At 54.4% G+C, this 16843-nt stretch overlaps 2 protein-coding genes across 2 annotated transcripts in view; one reads left to right on the forward strand and one right to left on the reverse strand.

Moving 5' to 3' along the window:
• The first annotated feature begins 6749 nt into the window (after window positions 1-6749).
• CCL25 (C-C motif chemokine ligand 25) lies at window positions 6750-10485 on the forward strand. The gene is made up of 6 exons (XM_033134591.1): window positions 6750-6848; window positions 7034-7133; window positions 9026-9143; window positions 9247-9383; window positions 9714-9833; window positions 10076-10485. The coding sequence occupies exons 2-6, from the start codon at window positions 7061-7063 to the stop codon at window positions 10081-10083; spliced, it is 456 nt and encodes a 151-aa protein (XP_032990482.1). The 5' UTR covers window positions 6750-6848; window positions 7034-7060; the 3' UTR covers window positions 10084-10485.
• Window positions 10486-11793: 1308 nt separating this feature from the next.
• The window catches only part of FBN3 (fibrillin 3), a 59575-nt gene continuing 54525 nt past the window's right edge, over window positions 11794-16843 (reverse strand). Inside the window, exons 63-66 of the mRNA XM_033133378.1 lie at window positions 16021-16255; window positions 15296-15443; window positions 12448-12765; window positions 11794-12284 (exon numbers count right to left, since the gene is read on the reverse strand). Coding sequence (XP_032989269.1) covers window positions 12135-12284; window positions 12448-12765; window positions 15296-15443; window positions 16021-16255 — 851 coding nt within the window. The 3' untranslated portion in view covers window positions 11794-12134. The remainder of the gene's footprint in view (window positions 12285-12447; window positions 12766-15295; window positions 15444-16020; window positions 16256-16843) is intronic.

The following is a 16843-nucleotide window of genomic DNA, read 5'->3' on the forward strand; positions in this document are numbered from 1 at the left end:
GGGGCTTCCCCATGGCCCTCAGGGGAAGACAGGCTGTTGACTGTTGAATCTTTTTTTGCCTGGCTGGATGGCCCCCAGTGCATCTTCCGCAAGCTCTTGGCAGAGCTCCAGCACAGACCTGCCTACTGTCCTCCCCTGGCAATGACGGTCACCCTTCCTGGCTCCACATGTGAGGCCCTGAATAGCCTGTCCCTCCCACCTTATCTTCCGTTAGCCACCTCCCCCCATCGCCCGCTCCAGCCATCCTGCACTTGGCAGGACCCTCTGACATCCTGCTCCGGTCGAACACCTGCTTGTCCTTCAGGTCTCCATTCAGCAGCTGTTCCCTCTGCAGACCAGCCTGTGTGTGGACGTTCCTCTGGAATGCTGACCACTCAGGCTTGCAACATCCTGTGACTATCCTCCCTCCACTGGCTTCGAGCCCCACGTGGGGAGTGGTGCATCTGTAATCTGCCAACTGTCTCCGGCACTCTGCACGTCACTTGGCACCTGTTTTAAAATGTAGGTTTTATTATTATGCAGGTCTGGTGAGGCCAACAGATCAGGAGAAGACTGCCATTAAGAATGTAATTCACAGATCCCAAGAGAAGGGGGCATGCTATGCCACGCAGAGCCACACAGGGAGGGAGGGCAGTTAGGAGGCAGAAGAAAGAAGGAGGGTGGGCAAGAGCCTTTATTGTGGTTTCCATAGGAAGGAATGGGCAGGGCAGTGTAAGCAGGTTTAGGATTGACTGATTTGAACGATTTCAATATGCTCTGGGGTTTAGGGGCTGGCCCTGGTTGTCTGGCACCTGACCCTGGGGTGATCAGGACCCAAGAATAATGCCTCCTGGAGTGAGAGTCGGTGTCATGTAGGATGTCGTGCGGGGCCTCAGCTCCCGCTCCCCACATAAGAACACAGGATATGGTGAGGCCCAAAAGGAACGCCAACGGAGCTATAGATAGGGGAGTCATACCACTATATTCTCCCTGGCAGTTGGGTTGGAGACACAGGAAGCAAACATCTGCCAGTACCCCAACGAGGGGTCTTCCTGCACCCCAGTCTCTCTGGCGGCTGGGTGAGACGCAGGAAGTAGGATCCACATGATCTGCAACCTGCTGTGCACTTCTCCGCCAACCAACCTCACTTGCTAACTGCAATCTGCAATCCACTTGCTAGCTTAGCCACGGCAGTTATATTAGTGGCTAAAGACTAACTGGTAACAGCTGATGGCCATCTACTACCTGAGCCAGCACCTTTCCACGTGAGGCCGAGAGCCTGGAAACTGCTCTCTGGGACTCTGTCCCCACACTCAGATGACAGGGGTGGTTGGGGTTATGGTTCTGGATTGGCTGGTTCGTATATGAACGGCACACAACAAGCAATTCATTTACTCTGTCTAGGAATTGGCTAGTCCTGGGAGGGGCAGGCCCTCCGGGATCTGGGATCTGGCCCAGCTGTCGAAATCTCAATAAAAACGACATGCTTGGAGCACAGAGTTTTTAGGGCAGCGAAATACTCTATGCTACCATAATGATGGATACGTGTCCTGATACATTTGTCCATACCCACAGAACGTCCAGCACCAGGAGTGAACCCTAATGTAAACTGTGGACTCTGGGTGACGATGGTGTGTCAATGTGGGTTCATCGATGTAACAAACGTCCCATCCAGTGGGGATGCTGATAGTGGGGAAGCTGTGTATGGGGACAGAGTCCCAGAGAGCAGTTTCCAGGCTCTCGGCCTCACGTGGAAAGGTGCTGGCTCAGGTAGTAGATGGCCATCAGCTGTTACCGGTTAGCCATTAGCCACTAATATAACTGCCATGGCTAAGCTAGCAAGTATGGATTGCGGATTGCAGTTAGCACAGCGGATTGCAGCTAGCAAGTGAGGTTGGTTGGCAGAGAGAAGTGGACAGCAGGTTGCAGATTGTCTGGCTCCTGCTTCCTGTGTCTCCAACCCAGCCACCAGTGAGACTATAGTGGCATGATTCTCCTATCTATGGCTCTGTGGGTGTTCCTCTTTGGCCTCACCATATCCTGCGTTCTTATGTGGGGAGCAGGACCAGAGACCCCACCTGACACCCTGCATGACACCGCCTGTGTGGAGCATGGGGGACATGGGGATTCTCTGTACCTTCCCCTCAATTTTGCTGGGAAAATTAAACTGCTCTAAAAAAAGTCTTAATAAAAAATACAAAAAAAATAAATCAAAAAAAAATTATGAGTTAACCATTATCTGTGGCTAGAACTGCTCTGCTCTGCAATCAGGTAGACACCAGCCATATGTGGCTCTTCGGCCCTTGAAATGCACTGCAGGTGTACAGTAAACCGTGTTTTGAATACTGAATATGCAAAAAAGGAAAAATATTTCAATCATTTTTATTTGATTACATGTTGAAATGACAATATTTTGACAGATAGGATTAAATAAAATACATTATTCAAAAAAATTTTAAAAGCATGTTGAATACAGCACCCAGTAATATATGTGGAATAAAGGAGTCAGACCTAAGCTTGGAATCTGGACCCTGCCTATTTGTTAAGGAAACTTAACCTCTCTGGGACTCAGTAGATTGTTTTTTTCCCTGTAAATATTAATCCTCTAGGGTTGTTGTTACTTCACATCACTCTCTTTAAAGGAGCACAGCCGGTCCCCACCATCTCCCTATCACTCAGGATTTGCAGCAGTGATCTTAACCTCACAGCATCTTGCTTCGTTGTTTTGCTGTTTGTCTTGTCTGCTCTTCACTGGGACCACCTGTCTCGTTCCAATTTTAGTATATGTGCTGCCAAAGCGAGCACGGGACCACCTGTCTCTTTCACTGCTTGTCCTGGCACCCAGCCCAGTGCCTGGCATACAGAAAGTGCTTGCTAAGTGCTGAATGAATAACAAGTGGCCCACACACAGGTGTCCAGTAAGGAAGGATCAGTGATATCCTTGTCGTCTTTTATGGAGTGGACATACCTGCTTCCTCGCTGCAGTTACCTCAGGGCTGGTACGTAAGAGGCACCCAGAAAACTTGTGTGGAAGGGGTGAATGGGGGTTAGCAGGTTCAAAGAGATTCTCAGGACCTCTCTCCTCAGGGCCCACCATCCTCCCTCCTCATGCCACCCTTGCCGCAGTTCCAGCCTGGCAGGGCTGGTATTAGGCAGTCACCTTCCCAACTGGGGGCAGTCCAGCTGGCCTGACCCCTACACATCCAGTAAGAGCAGGAGAAACACAAGAACTGAAGCCAAGGCCGTGACCAGTGCCAGTGGCCTGAGTCTCCTGCCCCGACTATTACTGCAGCTGCCCTCTGGAACAGAGGTGGCCGGTCAGTCTGGAAAGGGAAGCGCTTCAAAGCAGGTCTTGCAGGAGGGAGCAGGGCCAATCACATTGGGAACACAGCAAAGGGGGTCACACAGGGACAGCCTCTAAACCAAGTCCCTGAAAGACCAGAGCTGGCAAGGCATCCTGGAAAAACCTCCTTTCCCCCCCTTCTTCCAGTTGCTTGGCAACCACTGTGCATCTGGACCAGAGCAAGAGGCAGCTGGGCACAACAGGAGTCCAGGCCCAGCAAACAGAACACCTGTCTCCCCATGAGATATCTGATGATGGGGTGGGGAGAGAAGGGCCCCCAGCTGCTTCTCTCAGAAGGACCTGGAGTCACCAGAGGTTCAGGAGAGCTGTAGGCAGCCCCTGGGGGTGAAGGGGGTCTGATATGCAAAAGCAACTGCAGGAGGACCCCTAGTTCAGCTGGTGGTACTTCCCCAGTATCTTTCCTAATGACCCCTAGGCCTCTGCTCAATGGCCCTCCCCCATTAGGGGTCTGTCTCCTTTATCTTCACAGTATTTAAGAAATAAAAGTTGATTTTCCTGGCAAAAAAAGACGGCAAATGACTTGGCCGCCCTGACCTTTGGTCTCCTCCATTAAGTGGGCCAACGTTGAGCACCTGGGAGTGTCTTCAAGCAGAGAAATAAGAGTGAGCAGGTCCTCCGCCTGCAGAGGAGCTCACGATAACGCTAAGACCAACGCCCACCCTGTTCTGCAGGTGGGCCACCTGTCTACACCCACACAGAGGTGACTTCCACGGGGTACCTCCCAGAACAGAACTGTGGCCGTGTCCACCACCTGTGCACTGCAGTCTGCGCTGCAGGCCCTGGGTGCGGTCAGTCCCTGAGTTTGTCTCAGCTCCAGGCTAGATGCCACAGCTCCTGGCCCCCATTGTCAGAGCTGGTGACCAGAAAGCAGGAGGAGGCTTTTGTTCCCCCCAGCTGCACTCATTTCACACGTGATGAGAAGACGGTCCCCTGCTGGAAGCAGTTTATCTTTAACGCCTGGAAGAGCCGTAAGCACGGAAGAGGCCTCCCGTTTCCCAGTTCAGCCCTGACCAAGAATTTATTACCCTCCTCACACCCAGTCGCTGCGGTCCTCAGAACTCCGGGGTTTCATTTAGGGCCTCGCCTCCCTGAGCCTCGCCTCCCTGCTCCGGAACACCTGGGTCCCGAATCCGGTCCAAGAGCGCGCAAATCCCAGCCTGCTCTGAGTCCTGGTTCTTCAGACCCTCTCAGCCCCCTTAAGTCTGTCGGTGGGGCAAACCGTGAAGGGCCGGGTGGGGAGGAGGACGCGCTCGCCTGGGATCTCCGCCAAGTCTGGGGAACGCCACGTCTTGGCGACGGTCCGCCAGTGGGGCAGGCAGGAACAGTGGGCCGGAGCTGGCCCCAGCCCGCCACGCCGCGTCCCCACGCCCGCAGCCACGCGGAGCCGCGTCCCGGCCCAGCCTCACTCACCCTGGGGTCGGCCACGACCACGGCCACAGGACCGCTGAGCGCCCTAGCCTGGGTTCATCTTAGCGGCTCGAGTGGGGCGGGCCCCGTAAGCACCGCCCCCGTCCTAAGCCCCACCCAGAAAGCCCTGTCCCCTGCACGAAGTGCCTTTCATCAAGCCCTGCCCTAAGCAGTAAGCCCCACCCTCGGCACAAAGCCCCACCCCCAATGCCAAGCACCACCACCCCAGCCTCCCGACTCTGCCTGGGGGCGTGGGCGAAGAGCACCCCACCACGGCCTCCTAGTGGAGCAGGAGAGATGAAAAAGGGGTACGAGGTGTGGTAAATATCCGGAGTGGTCTACAGCTAAGGATGCCGGAAACAAAAAGTTAAACGTTAAAAGCCATCAGCCGTGAGGTCTTTGCAGCGCGCCCTTACCCCTGTCTCACTCAATCCTCCTTCCCCTACGCCCCTCTTCCGGATGGGCCACACCACCCAGGGAAAGAAGAAACGCCTTCTAGATGATGTGATGCCTGCCCGTGTGGTTGTGTTGGGCTTTTCTTCCAAAACCAAAGCATGTCTTTGTTGTAGTGGTTAATAGTTCTATTGAGATTACTCTGAAGATAACGTTGGGGAAAATCCACATACTGTACATTGCACCCATTGGAAGTGGACCATTCCGTGGTGTTTACTGTATTCGCAGAGTCTCTGGACCGTCACCACTATCTACTAGTGATGTAGGTGATGTTGGATCTGCCGGCAGTTTCTGAGTGCGGGCCGTGATCCTGTCTCGTGAAGCCAAAGAATGGAAACACGAACCAGGGAGAGGCAAAGAGTTTTATAAAGAGGATAGTTTATTAGAGGCAGGAGAAGAGGTTGCAGCTCCCAAGGGGAGGGGGTCCCGAATGGGGGGGTGCCGATGACTGAGGCAAAAGCTCTTACTTTTACACCTTTCCTTGCCTGTTTGGAGAAGGGGAGATGTTTGAAAAAAGGAACTGTTTGAAGAAGGGAACTGGCACCTTCTAATGAAATTCGTCTACCAGGTTTGTTCTGTTTGCCCATCCTAAAGGAATTAGCAAAGTAACTCACGCTTGTCTATCAGATCTGCTCCGTTTGTCAGGCCAAAAGGAATTGTGTGATTAACCTCAAGGCCTTGGTACATTATGTCCTGGAGCGAAGGAATGATTTCAAAACCTGAAGTTTTAGGATATGGCTGTCTTTGTTTATTCCACCAGGGACCTCCCTGTCTACCCAGCAATCATACTAACTAACCTGTCTCAATAGCAGAACCAAAAAAAAAGAAAAAAGACACCAAATAACCCTTTTGCAGTTACCCATTTTCCACCCCTCCCAGCCCATGGCAACCACTCCTTTTACTTTCTATAGATTTTCTGTAGATTTTCCTGTTCTCAACACCAGGGCATTTCTGTGACATAAGTCACCCCATTGTGTGGAAGCAGAGAAAAGTGGGGTCAAGTCAGGAGAAAGTGGGAACCCTGGAGAATAGGTGGCTTGGGAGTGGGGAGCAGAGACAAAGGCTCTTCCTGGGGCTCTAGGCTGCCTGACGCCTGTCCACAGGAAGCCACCACGTGTGAGGCAGGAGAGGGAATGGGAGAAGGAAGGAAAAGGGACCTTGAGGGAGAAAGGAGGGTGCTCAGAGGCCCAGAATGGGGGAGGGAAGTGGGGGGTGGGTCACAGGGCAACCAGCCTTCAAGTGGCCTGGTGGAGGTGAGGTGTGGGCTGTCCATCAGCGTCCACCTGCATCTATCCGTCAGCCTTTCCTTGCCAAGGGAGCCTAGCCCGTCTCCCAAATCTGACTAGTTAGTTGAGAGAGTAAGGGTTTCCTGATTTGGATGCCAGTCACCCCTAACTCCCCTTCAGGTGTACTCTGACCTTGGGTAGAGGAGCTAGAAAGAGAATCCAGGAGAAGAGAGGAGGGCAGGGCAGGAGGGAGAAGCCTGGAGGTGGAGTGGAAGAGGAGGTGGGGTGGCAGGACAGGGGTGGAGCAGGGCAGGTGACAACAGGGTGGGGCTCCATCTATAAAGGGGGGAAACCTGTCTGCTCTTGGGCAGGAGAGCTTGGCACACGTTCCAGAGGCACCGGGGACCCTGCAGGCTTTGGTGAGTGCCCCCCACCACAACTGAGACCAGCCTCTGGTCCCTCTGGGGACAATGACTTGTCCCCATCCTGTGCCTGCTGCCTCCCTTGCAGACGGCCCTGGCTCAGGACGGGGGTGATGTGTTCCTAGTACGCCCCGCTGCTCCTCTTGGGTCCTCCTCACCCTCGCTTCCCCTGTTCCCTCAAGGCTAAACGAGGAGAACCAGCCTGCACCATGAACCTGTGGCTCCTGGCCTTCCTGGTGGCCTGCTTCGTGGACACATGGGCCCCCGCTGTCCACGCTCAAGGTATTATCTTGAGCCATGCCTACCCTCCTTCCCCAGATTTCCCCTCTCCCGATCCATCCTTCTGTGCCCTCCTCATTTGCCCATCCCCTCCTCCAGAAGCCTCTTCTTCTGAGCTAAGCTCTACCACCAAATTCTCTGACTGACAGCTCCCCTGCCCCAGGAATGCTGAAACTCCTGGCACCTGTGCAGCTCTTTGGCACTGCAGGGTCCCCAGCCTCTCCTCCGGAGCCCCCATAATGCCTCCACCACAGTCCATGACCTAGCTCCTTCCTTTGGGGACTCCAGCTGGCCCAGGGGCTGTGGGGAGCAGAGCGTGGCTCCCAGCAGTGGCCTAGCTGCTTACTACCATGGACGCACTGCAGTGACCTGACTCTGCAGAGCCCCAGAGACCAGCAGGAATGGGTTCCCCATCCCGGCTTCCCCCCAACCCAGCTGAGTGGTCTGGCCAAGAGTCACTACTCAGCCTTTATAGGCCTCAGTTTCCTCATCTGCAAAGTGGGGCTCCGAATTCCCACCGCAGAAAGAGGCCATGAAGATCTGATGGGTGGATGCCTGCAAATTCTGGGCCCAGTGCCCACCAGCAACAACAGTGGTAACCGTTACTGTTATTAACAGGAAATCCTTTCCGTCCTCTCCCTCGATTAGGCACTTGAGGATTTTAGTGACTGAAGTCCAGTTCTAGGCATGCAGTGTCCTCCCCTGTGTCCTCCATTCCTGCGGGCCTTAGGAGGCAGCTGAACCTCAGCCGTAGGCCAGGCGGGGTTGAGGTCCCCGGGCTCCACCCACCTGCCCCACCTGCTCCACCTGCCCCTCACTAAGTCTAAGGCCCTCGCCAGGCCACCAGCAGGCCTTAGCCTTTGCCCCAGGAGGGCTGGGTTTCGTTCCCATTGTGCTATCAGAGGCCCATTCCAGGAGCCAGGCCCAGCCCAGGCCCTTTGATCCTGGGGCAGAGTGGCCCCCAGCCCCAGGAAGCACCTGCCTGGGCCTGCAGCTCAGGGTCCACCTGACTCCATGCCCCGTGCACTCTGAGGCTGCTTGAGCCCTCCCCCTGCCCCCTCCCTCCCTATGAGCTCTGCCAGGACTCAGACTTGCTCCCTCCAGGGGCCAACAGAGGGACAGATCCCAGAGGACCCTAAAGGCCTCTGCACCTTTTCCTGCGTTAATTCATCTTCTGCATCCTCTGGCCCAGCATCTCCTCCTCTGAGCACCCCCCGCAGAGTCCCTGTGCTTCCTCTGTCAACATAGATCAACTTCTCGGCCTATGACAACACTGGGTCCAATTCCCCTCTGTGTTTGTCCAAACATCTGGCACTGAGTAAGAACTGAGTAAATGCTTTTGTTTGACCAACGGGTAAATGAACAGAGACCTCCCGGTTTCTGGCCAGGTGACTAGAAGTGGTCACTCTGATGGGGACAGAGAAGAGGAGATACCCAAGATAGACGTAGGTGGGGAAGGCCAGCCTGGAGTGGGAGTCAGGACATCAGGAGCAGTGGGCCAGCCCGCTCATTTTAGCAGGAGGGACCCAAATGGGAGTGGTGGCCCCTGGCCCCCCTCAGTGTGCTGCACCTGCTCTCCTTGCCCTCTGCCCCAGAGCAGGAGAGGAAATGGCCTTGGTTCCACCTTCATTTTGAGGTCCCAGACCCTTCCTAGCTGGGATCTGCTGGCCCTCTCCAACTCTTGCCAGCTGTCCCATATCAAGGGCCAAAGGTGAGCCGAATGGCTTCCTTATCGCCTGGGCTGTCCCTCAGCCTCCACTGGGCCTGGGACTGCGGTCGTATGTTTGTTGTGTGTTCACGGGTGCCTACAGTGGTGGCCAAGCCTGCACACACAGTACACATGCAGCCACACAGGCACACAGTAAAGTGAGTCTGCGGTGGCCCTGTAATTGCAGGCGTCTTTGAGGACTGCTGCCTGGCCTACCACCCCCAAGTACAGTGGAAGTTGCTCAAGCAAGCCCGGAGTTACCTGCGCCAGGATGTGAGCGGGAGCTGTAACCTGCCTGCCGTGATGTGAGCCGAACAGTGGGGGTGGGGCTGGAGCTGGGAGGCCTCACACATAACTTTGTTCCCCGCTTACACACTAACCTGGTATCCCCACTCCCACCCTGCACAGATTCTACTTCCCCCGCAAACAGAAGATGGTGTGTGCGAACCCAAAGGCCAAGTGGGTGCAAGATGGGATGAAGCTTCTGGATAGACGGAATGAGGCCCATCCAAAGCATCACCAAGGCACCCGGAGAATCTCACCCGGTGGGTGAGACCCCAGCCCAGCACCTAGGGCATTCTACCCTACCTGCTGTAGGCTGCTGAGCTTCTCAACCCCCAAAGGAGGGAATTGCAGCCCAGAATGCTGACAGCTGCCCCCAGCCCAAAGAAAGCCAGTTGCTGGGGAGTGGAAGACTGAGTGAATGAGCAACTCTTTTAATTAAAACACTTTGAATTGCCAGAGATGGAAAGGTCAAGCAAATGGGGAACTTATTGGCTCAAATGACCAGCAAAGAGCTTCAGGCTCGGCTGGATCCAGGTGCTCAAAGGATATTGGCTGGCTCTTATTTATTTCTCGTTCCGTGTCTCTGCCAGGCTCTCACTCTGAGGGAAAGAAGTTGAGGTCTAGAACCTCCAAGCTACCACTGTCCACATTTAGAGATCACACCAGAAGCAGCCAGAGGAATGCCTCCCACCTGACAACAGCTAATCCAGGTAAGGACTCAGATCATTCGACCACCCCTCTACCCATCACTGCTGCTGAGGGATGAGGGTTCATGATGAGTCCACACTGGGTTAGGGGACTTGCCTCCAGGACCAAGGAGGGCTGACTCTGTGGACAGCTCTGCAGGCTCACATGGGAGGATCCGCGGTGTCCCCTACCCTGACCCAGCCTGGGGGGCTTTGGCTCCACTCCACTCCCCGTCATCTGCCATCCTCTCCAATCTCTTCTGCAGGAGGATGAGCCCGCATATCTCCAGGATAAACCAGCACAAGATGAGCTGGACCTTTCTCCACCATGAGGGTCACCTTGCAGCCCCAGCTGCCCAGCCCGTCCTTCAAGCCAAATCTCAATCCCTGGATTTGCTGCATTGGTTCCCTCACCTCTGCCACCTTCTGCTCCTTACGCAGCTGGAAGAAGGGAGCTGACCTTATTTCAAGCCCCTTTTCTGCTCTGGGAAACAGCCAGCCCTGGGCAACAGGTCTTATAGAGAACCATCGAGACACAACATCCACCTACAGCCTCTTGCTTCCCACCCTGGGCCACACCTGCCTGTGTTCCTCCGGGTCTTTGCAAAGCTCCAGTCTGTCCAAGGACGCCACTCTCAGGCTGTGCTTTTTAAAATAAATCTTTGGTGGAATGTCATTCCTGTCTGTCATGTTTATTACGGGGTGCTGAATCCCTCGTGATCCCCTCACTCCAGGATCTGTGCTCAGCCCTCATAGCAGACAGCTCTGGAGGGCCAAGCACTGGATATGCTGGTGAGTCCAGCTGATGAACTTGAACAAACTGTTCACTCTCTTGGCACCTCCTTCTTCGTCTATAAAGTGGGGGTCACATGCTTGGTCTGCCCAGATCCCTGGGATGTCGTGACTGGTTAATGGGCAGAGGAGACTCTGCAAGCTCTGACGGGAGCCCAGAAGCTCCTGATAAGTCGGGTGAAGTAGCCCCTGGCCAGGACAGAGCCCTGGGGCCAGGCACTAGTAGTGAGGCTCTGCAGGAGGAAGGGCCACACTTTGGGGTCCAGCTCACCACCCAGACTTGAGCCCCCCAACTGTGCTGTCCTCAGGCAGCCTGTTTTCACCACCACAGAAAACGCTCTGCATGAAAACCAAATGCACCATCTCTAGAGGACAAGAGGTGGTTTGGGGCCAGGGGCCAGACCCAGAGGAACGTAGGACACATCCAGGCCCCACTACGCTATGTGGGTGACTAAGGCAGATTCCACAAACTCTCTGAGCCTTGGTTCCCCCCTGTAAAATGCAGTGATAACACTGCCTGCCTCATACAAGTCTGTGGGGACTAAATACACTCCGTCTGTGATATGCACATGCTGTAAATACACTCCCGTTTGTAACGTGTACATGCTGACTACGTATTAGTTAACACCTCGAGAATCCTGGCCATTCAAACTTGGTAGATCTGGCCCAACCTGGAGACAGGCAGGATGGCACAGCTGCCTGACTTTGAACCCAGCTCTGCTGCCTGCAACCTGGAGTCACCTTAGTCAAGTTGCTTGACCTCTCGGAGCCTCAGTTTTCCAATCTGCAAAATGGGGAGGAGAATAACAGCGTCTACTCCATGAGGTTGTAGTGATGACCAAATGGGTTAATAACTGGAAAACATTTAGAATGGTGCCAGTATATGTAGTATGTAGTCTGGAAACATGAGCCATTTTCACCACTATGGGTGAACCACAGGTATGAAGTTGGCAGAGCCTACTTGTGCCTGGCAACCATGTCCCCACACCCAGGTAGAGGGTGGTCTCCAGCCACTTCTCACCTATACACTTTCTCCTCGGAGCCTGGGGCTGCAGCTCGTGTTTCCCACAGCTTCCGCCCTCCCAATGTCTCCAGCTCCCCATGTGGCTCTGCATCTTCTGTGGGCAGCATCTTCTTTGAGAACATGCCAAGGGGGTAGACATAACCCAAAATAACTTTATTGTTTCTCCGCTTCTGATATAAAGCATCCTTAGAACCCTAACCCAGCCCCCTGGGGGCATGAACATGGCTGCATGTCACCAACTCTGGCTGGGGCCCCGTGGTCCTGACTTCTCGGAGGGATGAGCCCAGTGCCCAGTCTAGCTGCCATTCCCATGTCCCCCGGCCCCGGGGGTGGAGCCCTGGTGCAGTGCAGAAGTTCAAGCCTGAGATTGACCAGATACAGTGAATCACAGGGTCCTGCTTGACCCTAGTGTTGGAGGTGGAGGGTGCAGGCCACAGCTTCCAGCTCCCTCCAAGAAAGACTGAGTGTTGGGGAGAGGCTGGGCTTGCCTGAGGTCATAGTGTAGCATGTCATTCTTCCTGAGTTTCGGGGTTCCACCTGGTCAGCCACTGCCACCGGGGATCAATCCTTCTCAGTTCCAGAATCTCCCACCTCTGGAGAGGAGGATGGCCTGGAGGCCCTGAGACCCATCGAGGCCAGGGCTTGTCACCAGGGTGTCCCTGCGGTGTGTAGCGAGCAGTTTCATCAGTTTCCCCAAAACCCCGTGGAATGAGGCAGGGGTTGGGTGATGCCCAGACAGTGACTGGAGAGAGGGCTGCGAGAGGGACCTGGGGCTAAGCGGGGGTTGCAGGCCTGTCCCAGCTACAGCAGCTGCAGCCGTACCTTCAGCCGTAAGGCCAGGACCCCTGGCCCCGGTTGCCCCTCTGGCTGGATGCCCCAGGGCCCTGCCACGCTCACCACCTCCAGCTGGTAGGTTCCAGGCCCCGGCCTCCGACGCCCCAGCTGCAGGGAGCTGAGGCCATGGAGGTGATGCATGCGGAAGAAACCTTGCTCATTGCCATGGGCAATGACGTAACGGACCCGGCTCCCCAGACTCTCCAGCGCTGGCCGCAGCTCCAGAATGTGCTCAGCCCTGCCCAGGCGCGAGAGGTTCAAGCCCAAGGTCAGCGGGGCCTCTGAGTCAAGGCTGGCCAGGCTCACCTGGGGAGAAACACAGGTGGATGATGGTTAGAGGCTGGCAGAACTGAATGCAATGGTAGGGGGCCATGGAGTCATGGCCATGGGGACATTTTAGCCAATATCTAAAGAGGAGGAAAACATGGAACACTCTCTGCCCTTGACTTCTGTCTAGCCCTCCATCCCCAAGGCCAGAGATTAGCTTGGGCTACAGACACAGGCATGAAAGTGGAGGCTGGTCTCCAGATGGAAAGCAGAGGGAAGGTAGGTGGCCACTTTTACATGCTGCCTCCAGACTCCTAGTCTCAGTGGAGGGGCTTTAGTGAGATCCCTGACAATCTGGGCAGAGGGAATTGAGGGTTTGCCCTCAGATTCAGGGAGTTAGTCAGATGGCTTCGGGCCCCAGAGCCTTAAGGTCACTCAAAGGTGGCCTGGGGTGGCTGGAGTTATGACCAAGGGCCTTGAAGCAGAAGCCAGCCCCAGAGAGGATACCAGACCAGACACAGTGAGAGGAACACAAGATCCGGCTTGGCTAGAGACAAGAGTTGCCCAACAGCTTTCCGGTTCCCGGAGGCCCACTGCAGTTCCTGCATCTGGGCTCTTTGAGAGCCCTCTGTGTGCAGATGACAAACCCTCTTTATCTGAGTTCCTGTGAGTGCATTCCTGGTCCTGGCAGCTGGGCAGGGCCCTGAGTAAGCCAGCCAGCCTCAATGGCAGGCTGGGTGCCGCATCCAATCCCACAGGAGGTTATCTGTGTTTCCTTCTCCTTTGTTCTAAGCAGTGCTCTATTTGTTCTGCCTAATTGACATGCTGATGGGGTGTTTTGCTTTTGCATTAAAGTGAAAGCCATGCCTCTTTCCCAAACCCTCAGTTCTGAAGATTTCAATCCTCACCATTAAGTGTTGCTCAGACATGTGTTCTTACTGACACCTACTGACAGTCTGCGGGTATTGCAGGCAAAGAAACGCGGAGCATCCCAGGAGTCGGGAGAACCACTCCACCCACTCACTGAGAACCAAGGGCTGGCGAAACAGCGGCAAACCTGACAGACACAGGGCCCAACCTTGTGAAGTTCATAGAAAATAACGGTAACAATGGGATAATATATACAGCCACCATTTTTCCCAACAAGAGGAAAAAAAAAACTAGAGAGAAAAAGCAGGCAAAGTAATCCACTCATATTTAGTTAATCTAATATTAAAAGAACCTTCAAAGCCAACATTTCTATCACACTTCTGCTTTCATTTTTATGCATAGCATTTATCATGTATCATGTTTTATCATGTTATAAAATAAAATGTTTTACTTGTTTCTTATTTGTCTGTTTTAAAATGTCAGCCCCACAGGCACAGGGACTTTTGCTTTTTTTGTTCACTGTTGCTCCATCACAGTGCCCGATGCACAGTAGGTGTTCAACAAAATCTTCAGAGTGAAGGAGTTTGGTAATGGCTTCTGTGCTCAGTGATTTTTTTTTGGGAAATAACATAAAGTGACGGTCTCAGAGGGTGGTGACTGCAGTCAGGGGTACATGTCTGAGCAACACTTAATGGGGATGGGCTGAAATTTCCAGAACTTAGGGTTTGGGAAATAGGAATAGCTTTCACTTTAATGCAAAAGCAAAACACCCGGGATGCCTGGCCATGAAGACGAAGGCTGCTTGTAAAGAAAAGGTTGTGTGGTGTAGCTGTGGGATCCCTGCTCTGCCACTTTCAAGTTCTGCAACTTGAGCACGTGCCCTAACCTCTCAGCCTCAGTTTCCTGATCTATAAAATGGGGATAACAGTGGCATCTACACCTCTCAAGGCTGTTGCAAACACCGAGAGGCCGTGAGTGCAGAGTGCTTGGAGGAGTGTGTACATCAAGCAGGTGCTCAATGAATGTTTAGCTTTCAGATCCCTTGGGGGGGGGGATGACAAAGCTGGCTAGCAGTGGCCTCAGGGACAAAACTGCCGTCCTCTACAACCTGAGGTCAGGGTCATGGCTGAAGTGGCCCAGGGGGCAGGAGGGACAGAGCCACAACTGCTCTGAGAGCATGAAAGGACCCCTGTGATTTCTAGAGATGAGGTCAGTTCGGGAGACCTAAGCATCACGGTGCAGGAAAGAGGTGCAAGGTGGAGGGTCTGAAGGGCGTGATGAACAAAGGGGCTAAGCAGGCTGCTCTAGGCCTCATTGGTACTAAATTCAAAGCAGTCATAAGGGAGGACTATGCCAGCCAGCAGGTGAAGGGTGACAATTCGGGGATGTTGGCAGGGACCCAAGGCATTTCTCCTGCATCCAAGTACTACGGGAGGGATCACGGGGAGCATCACAGTCCGGCCAGAGTCTGTGTGGGAGGTACCTGACTAATCACCAGGAGTATGGTAGGGTGGTGGGGCTCTGTGTCCCCCAGACAGCCCTGAGGGGAATCTGGGAGCTCAGGAAGTGCAGGCAGGCCCAGGCGGCAGCATAGCACAGGAACAGCTGGGGCACAGTCTAGTATTCCCAGCCTTGGCCCGTCCTCTAGCTGCCCCCACCACCTACGGTGCCACCACGCCCAGTGCATTCCCTGTGGCACCTGGTGGGCCCTGTGCACACTGCGCCGTGCCCGGTCACGAGGGGGGAGGCTGTTGATCTTGCATTCGTAGCAGGATTCGGGCGAGACCAGCTCTTCATCTGGGCCATTCTGGGGTCCAGGGCTGAGGCTCAGGCCGGAGACACAATGCCTAGGCCAGGATGGAGGGAGACAGGCCTTCAGGGACAGGCTGGTGGGACCTCCACAGCCACCCTCACACTCCATTGGAGCCACACTGCCCGTGGGCACAAGTGCTATCATGCAAATGTTCCAGTGTGGCTTTGCATGCATCCTACCCAGAGGTGTGTGCGTGCATCCTTGGCTTACCTGGGCAGAGGTGTGTACCTGCATGCAGTCAGGGCTGTATGAACATACCTGAGTATACCTTGAGGCATGTGCATGTGCAAGCCTGTGTGCACGCCGGAATGCTGATGTGTGCTTGTGCACATGCATGTTGGGATATATGAACGCACAGGGTGCCCAGGCATGTTGGCATGGGTGTGAGCCATGCGTACACTCGAGTGTATTACAGAGAAGCGTGCATCTATCACTGAGGACGTGCAAGCATGCAAGAGTACCATGAGGACAATATACCACAGTGGGTGTGAGCTTGTACATGCACATGTACAGGTGCCACTGGGGCTCATTTTCTGTGCACATGTGTGTGCACAGGCTGGCACATGTGCATATACTCTCAGAGTATGGGGGTCTGTACCCACCCCACTCACCCTTGCCCAGCCCGGAAGTAGCCTCGGGGGCAGCCGCACAGGAAGCCACCAGGGGTGTTGGAACAGCTGTAGCTACAGGGTCCCCCCTGCACTGCACACTCATCCACATCCTGGCAGCCCCCCAGGGTCTGGTCAAAGTCAAAGCCAGAGGGACAGACGCAATGGAAGCCACCCAGCGTGTTGTGGCAGGAGGCGCTGCCACAGGCCGTGGGCGACAGGACACATTCATTCTTGTCTGAGGGTGGGGAGGGAGAGAGAGAGTCTGTAGGGGGCAGAGGGGGAGCAGCTTTCGCAACCCCAGAGCCATCCACCTGCAACGCTCCTCCTCCCCACTGGCCACTCTAGCTCTTCTTTCAGAGTCCAAGGCCAATGTCAAAATCTCCGTCAGCTCCGTCAGCCCCTCAACCCTATAGTTCTCTTTCAAAGCATTTCTAAAAACTTCCCAGAAATCCTAAATTGTGGGATGGTCTAAAACAATGTCTCTCCCCCTTGGCACTGTTGACATGTGTGACCAGATTGGGGGCAGGGCATGTCCTGGGTGGGCAGCATCCCTGTCCTCCACACACTCCATACGAGAAGCACCCACGGCCCAGCTGTGACAAATGTCTCTAAGACACTTTAAAATGTGCCCCAGGGGTAAAACGGTCCCCAATTCAGAACCACTGGCCTAATTGATCTCTGTTTCCCCCATGAGACTGGACTAGAGGGCAGGGATGAAATCTGGAATCTGTTTCTCGACTCATGTCTATATCCTCAGGGCTTGGTGTCAGGCAGATCCTGGGCAAACCATGACTGAAGGAATGAATCAGTATGCAGAGGAGCA

Source organism: Rhinolophus ferrumequinum, chromosome 18 (genome assembly GCF_004115265.2).
Source record: "Rhinolophus ferrumequinum isolate MPI-CBG mRhiFer1 chromosome 18, mRhiFer1_v1.p, whole genome shotgun sequence".
NCBI lineage: Eukaryota > Metazoa > Chordata > Mammalia > Chiroptera > Rhinolophidae > Rhinolophus > Rhinolophus ferrumequinum.

Bases quoted from the DNA above. Each gene is read 5' to 3' on its own strand.
- CCL25 (XM_033134591.1), top strand. From the start codon at position 7,061: ATGAACCTGTGGCTCCTGGCCTTCCTGGTGGCCTGCTTCGTGGACACA. The intron at 9,144-9,246 runs GTGAGCCGAACA...CACCCTGCACAG, and splicing joins TGTAACCTGCCTGCCGTGAT to ATTCTACTTCCCCCGCAAAC. The intron at 9,384-9,713 runs GTGGGTGAGACC...TGTCTCTGCCAG, and splicing joins CACCCGGAGAATCTCACCCG to GCTCTCACTCTGAGGGAAAG.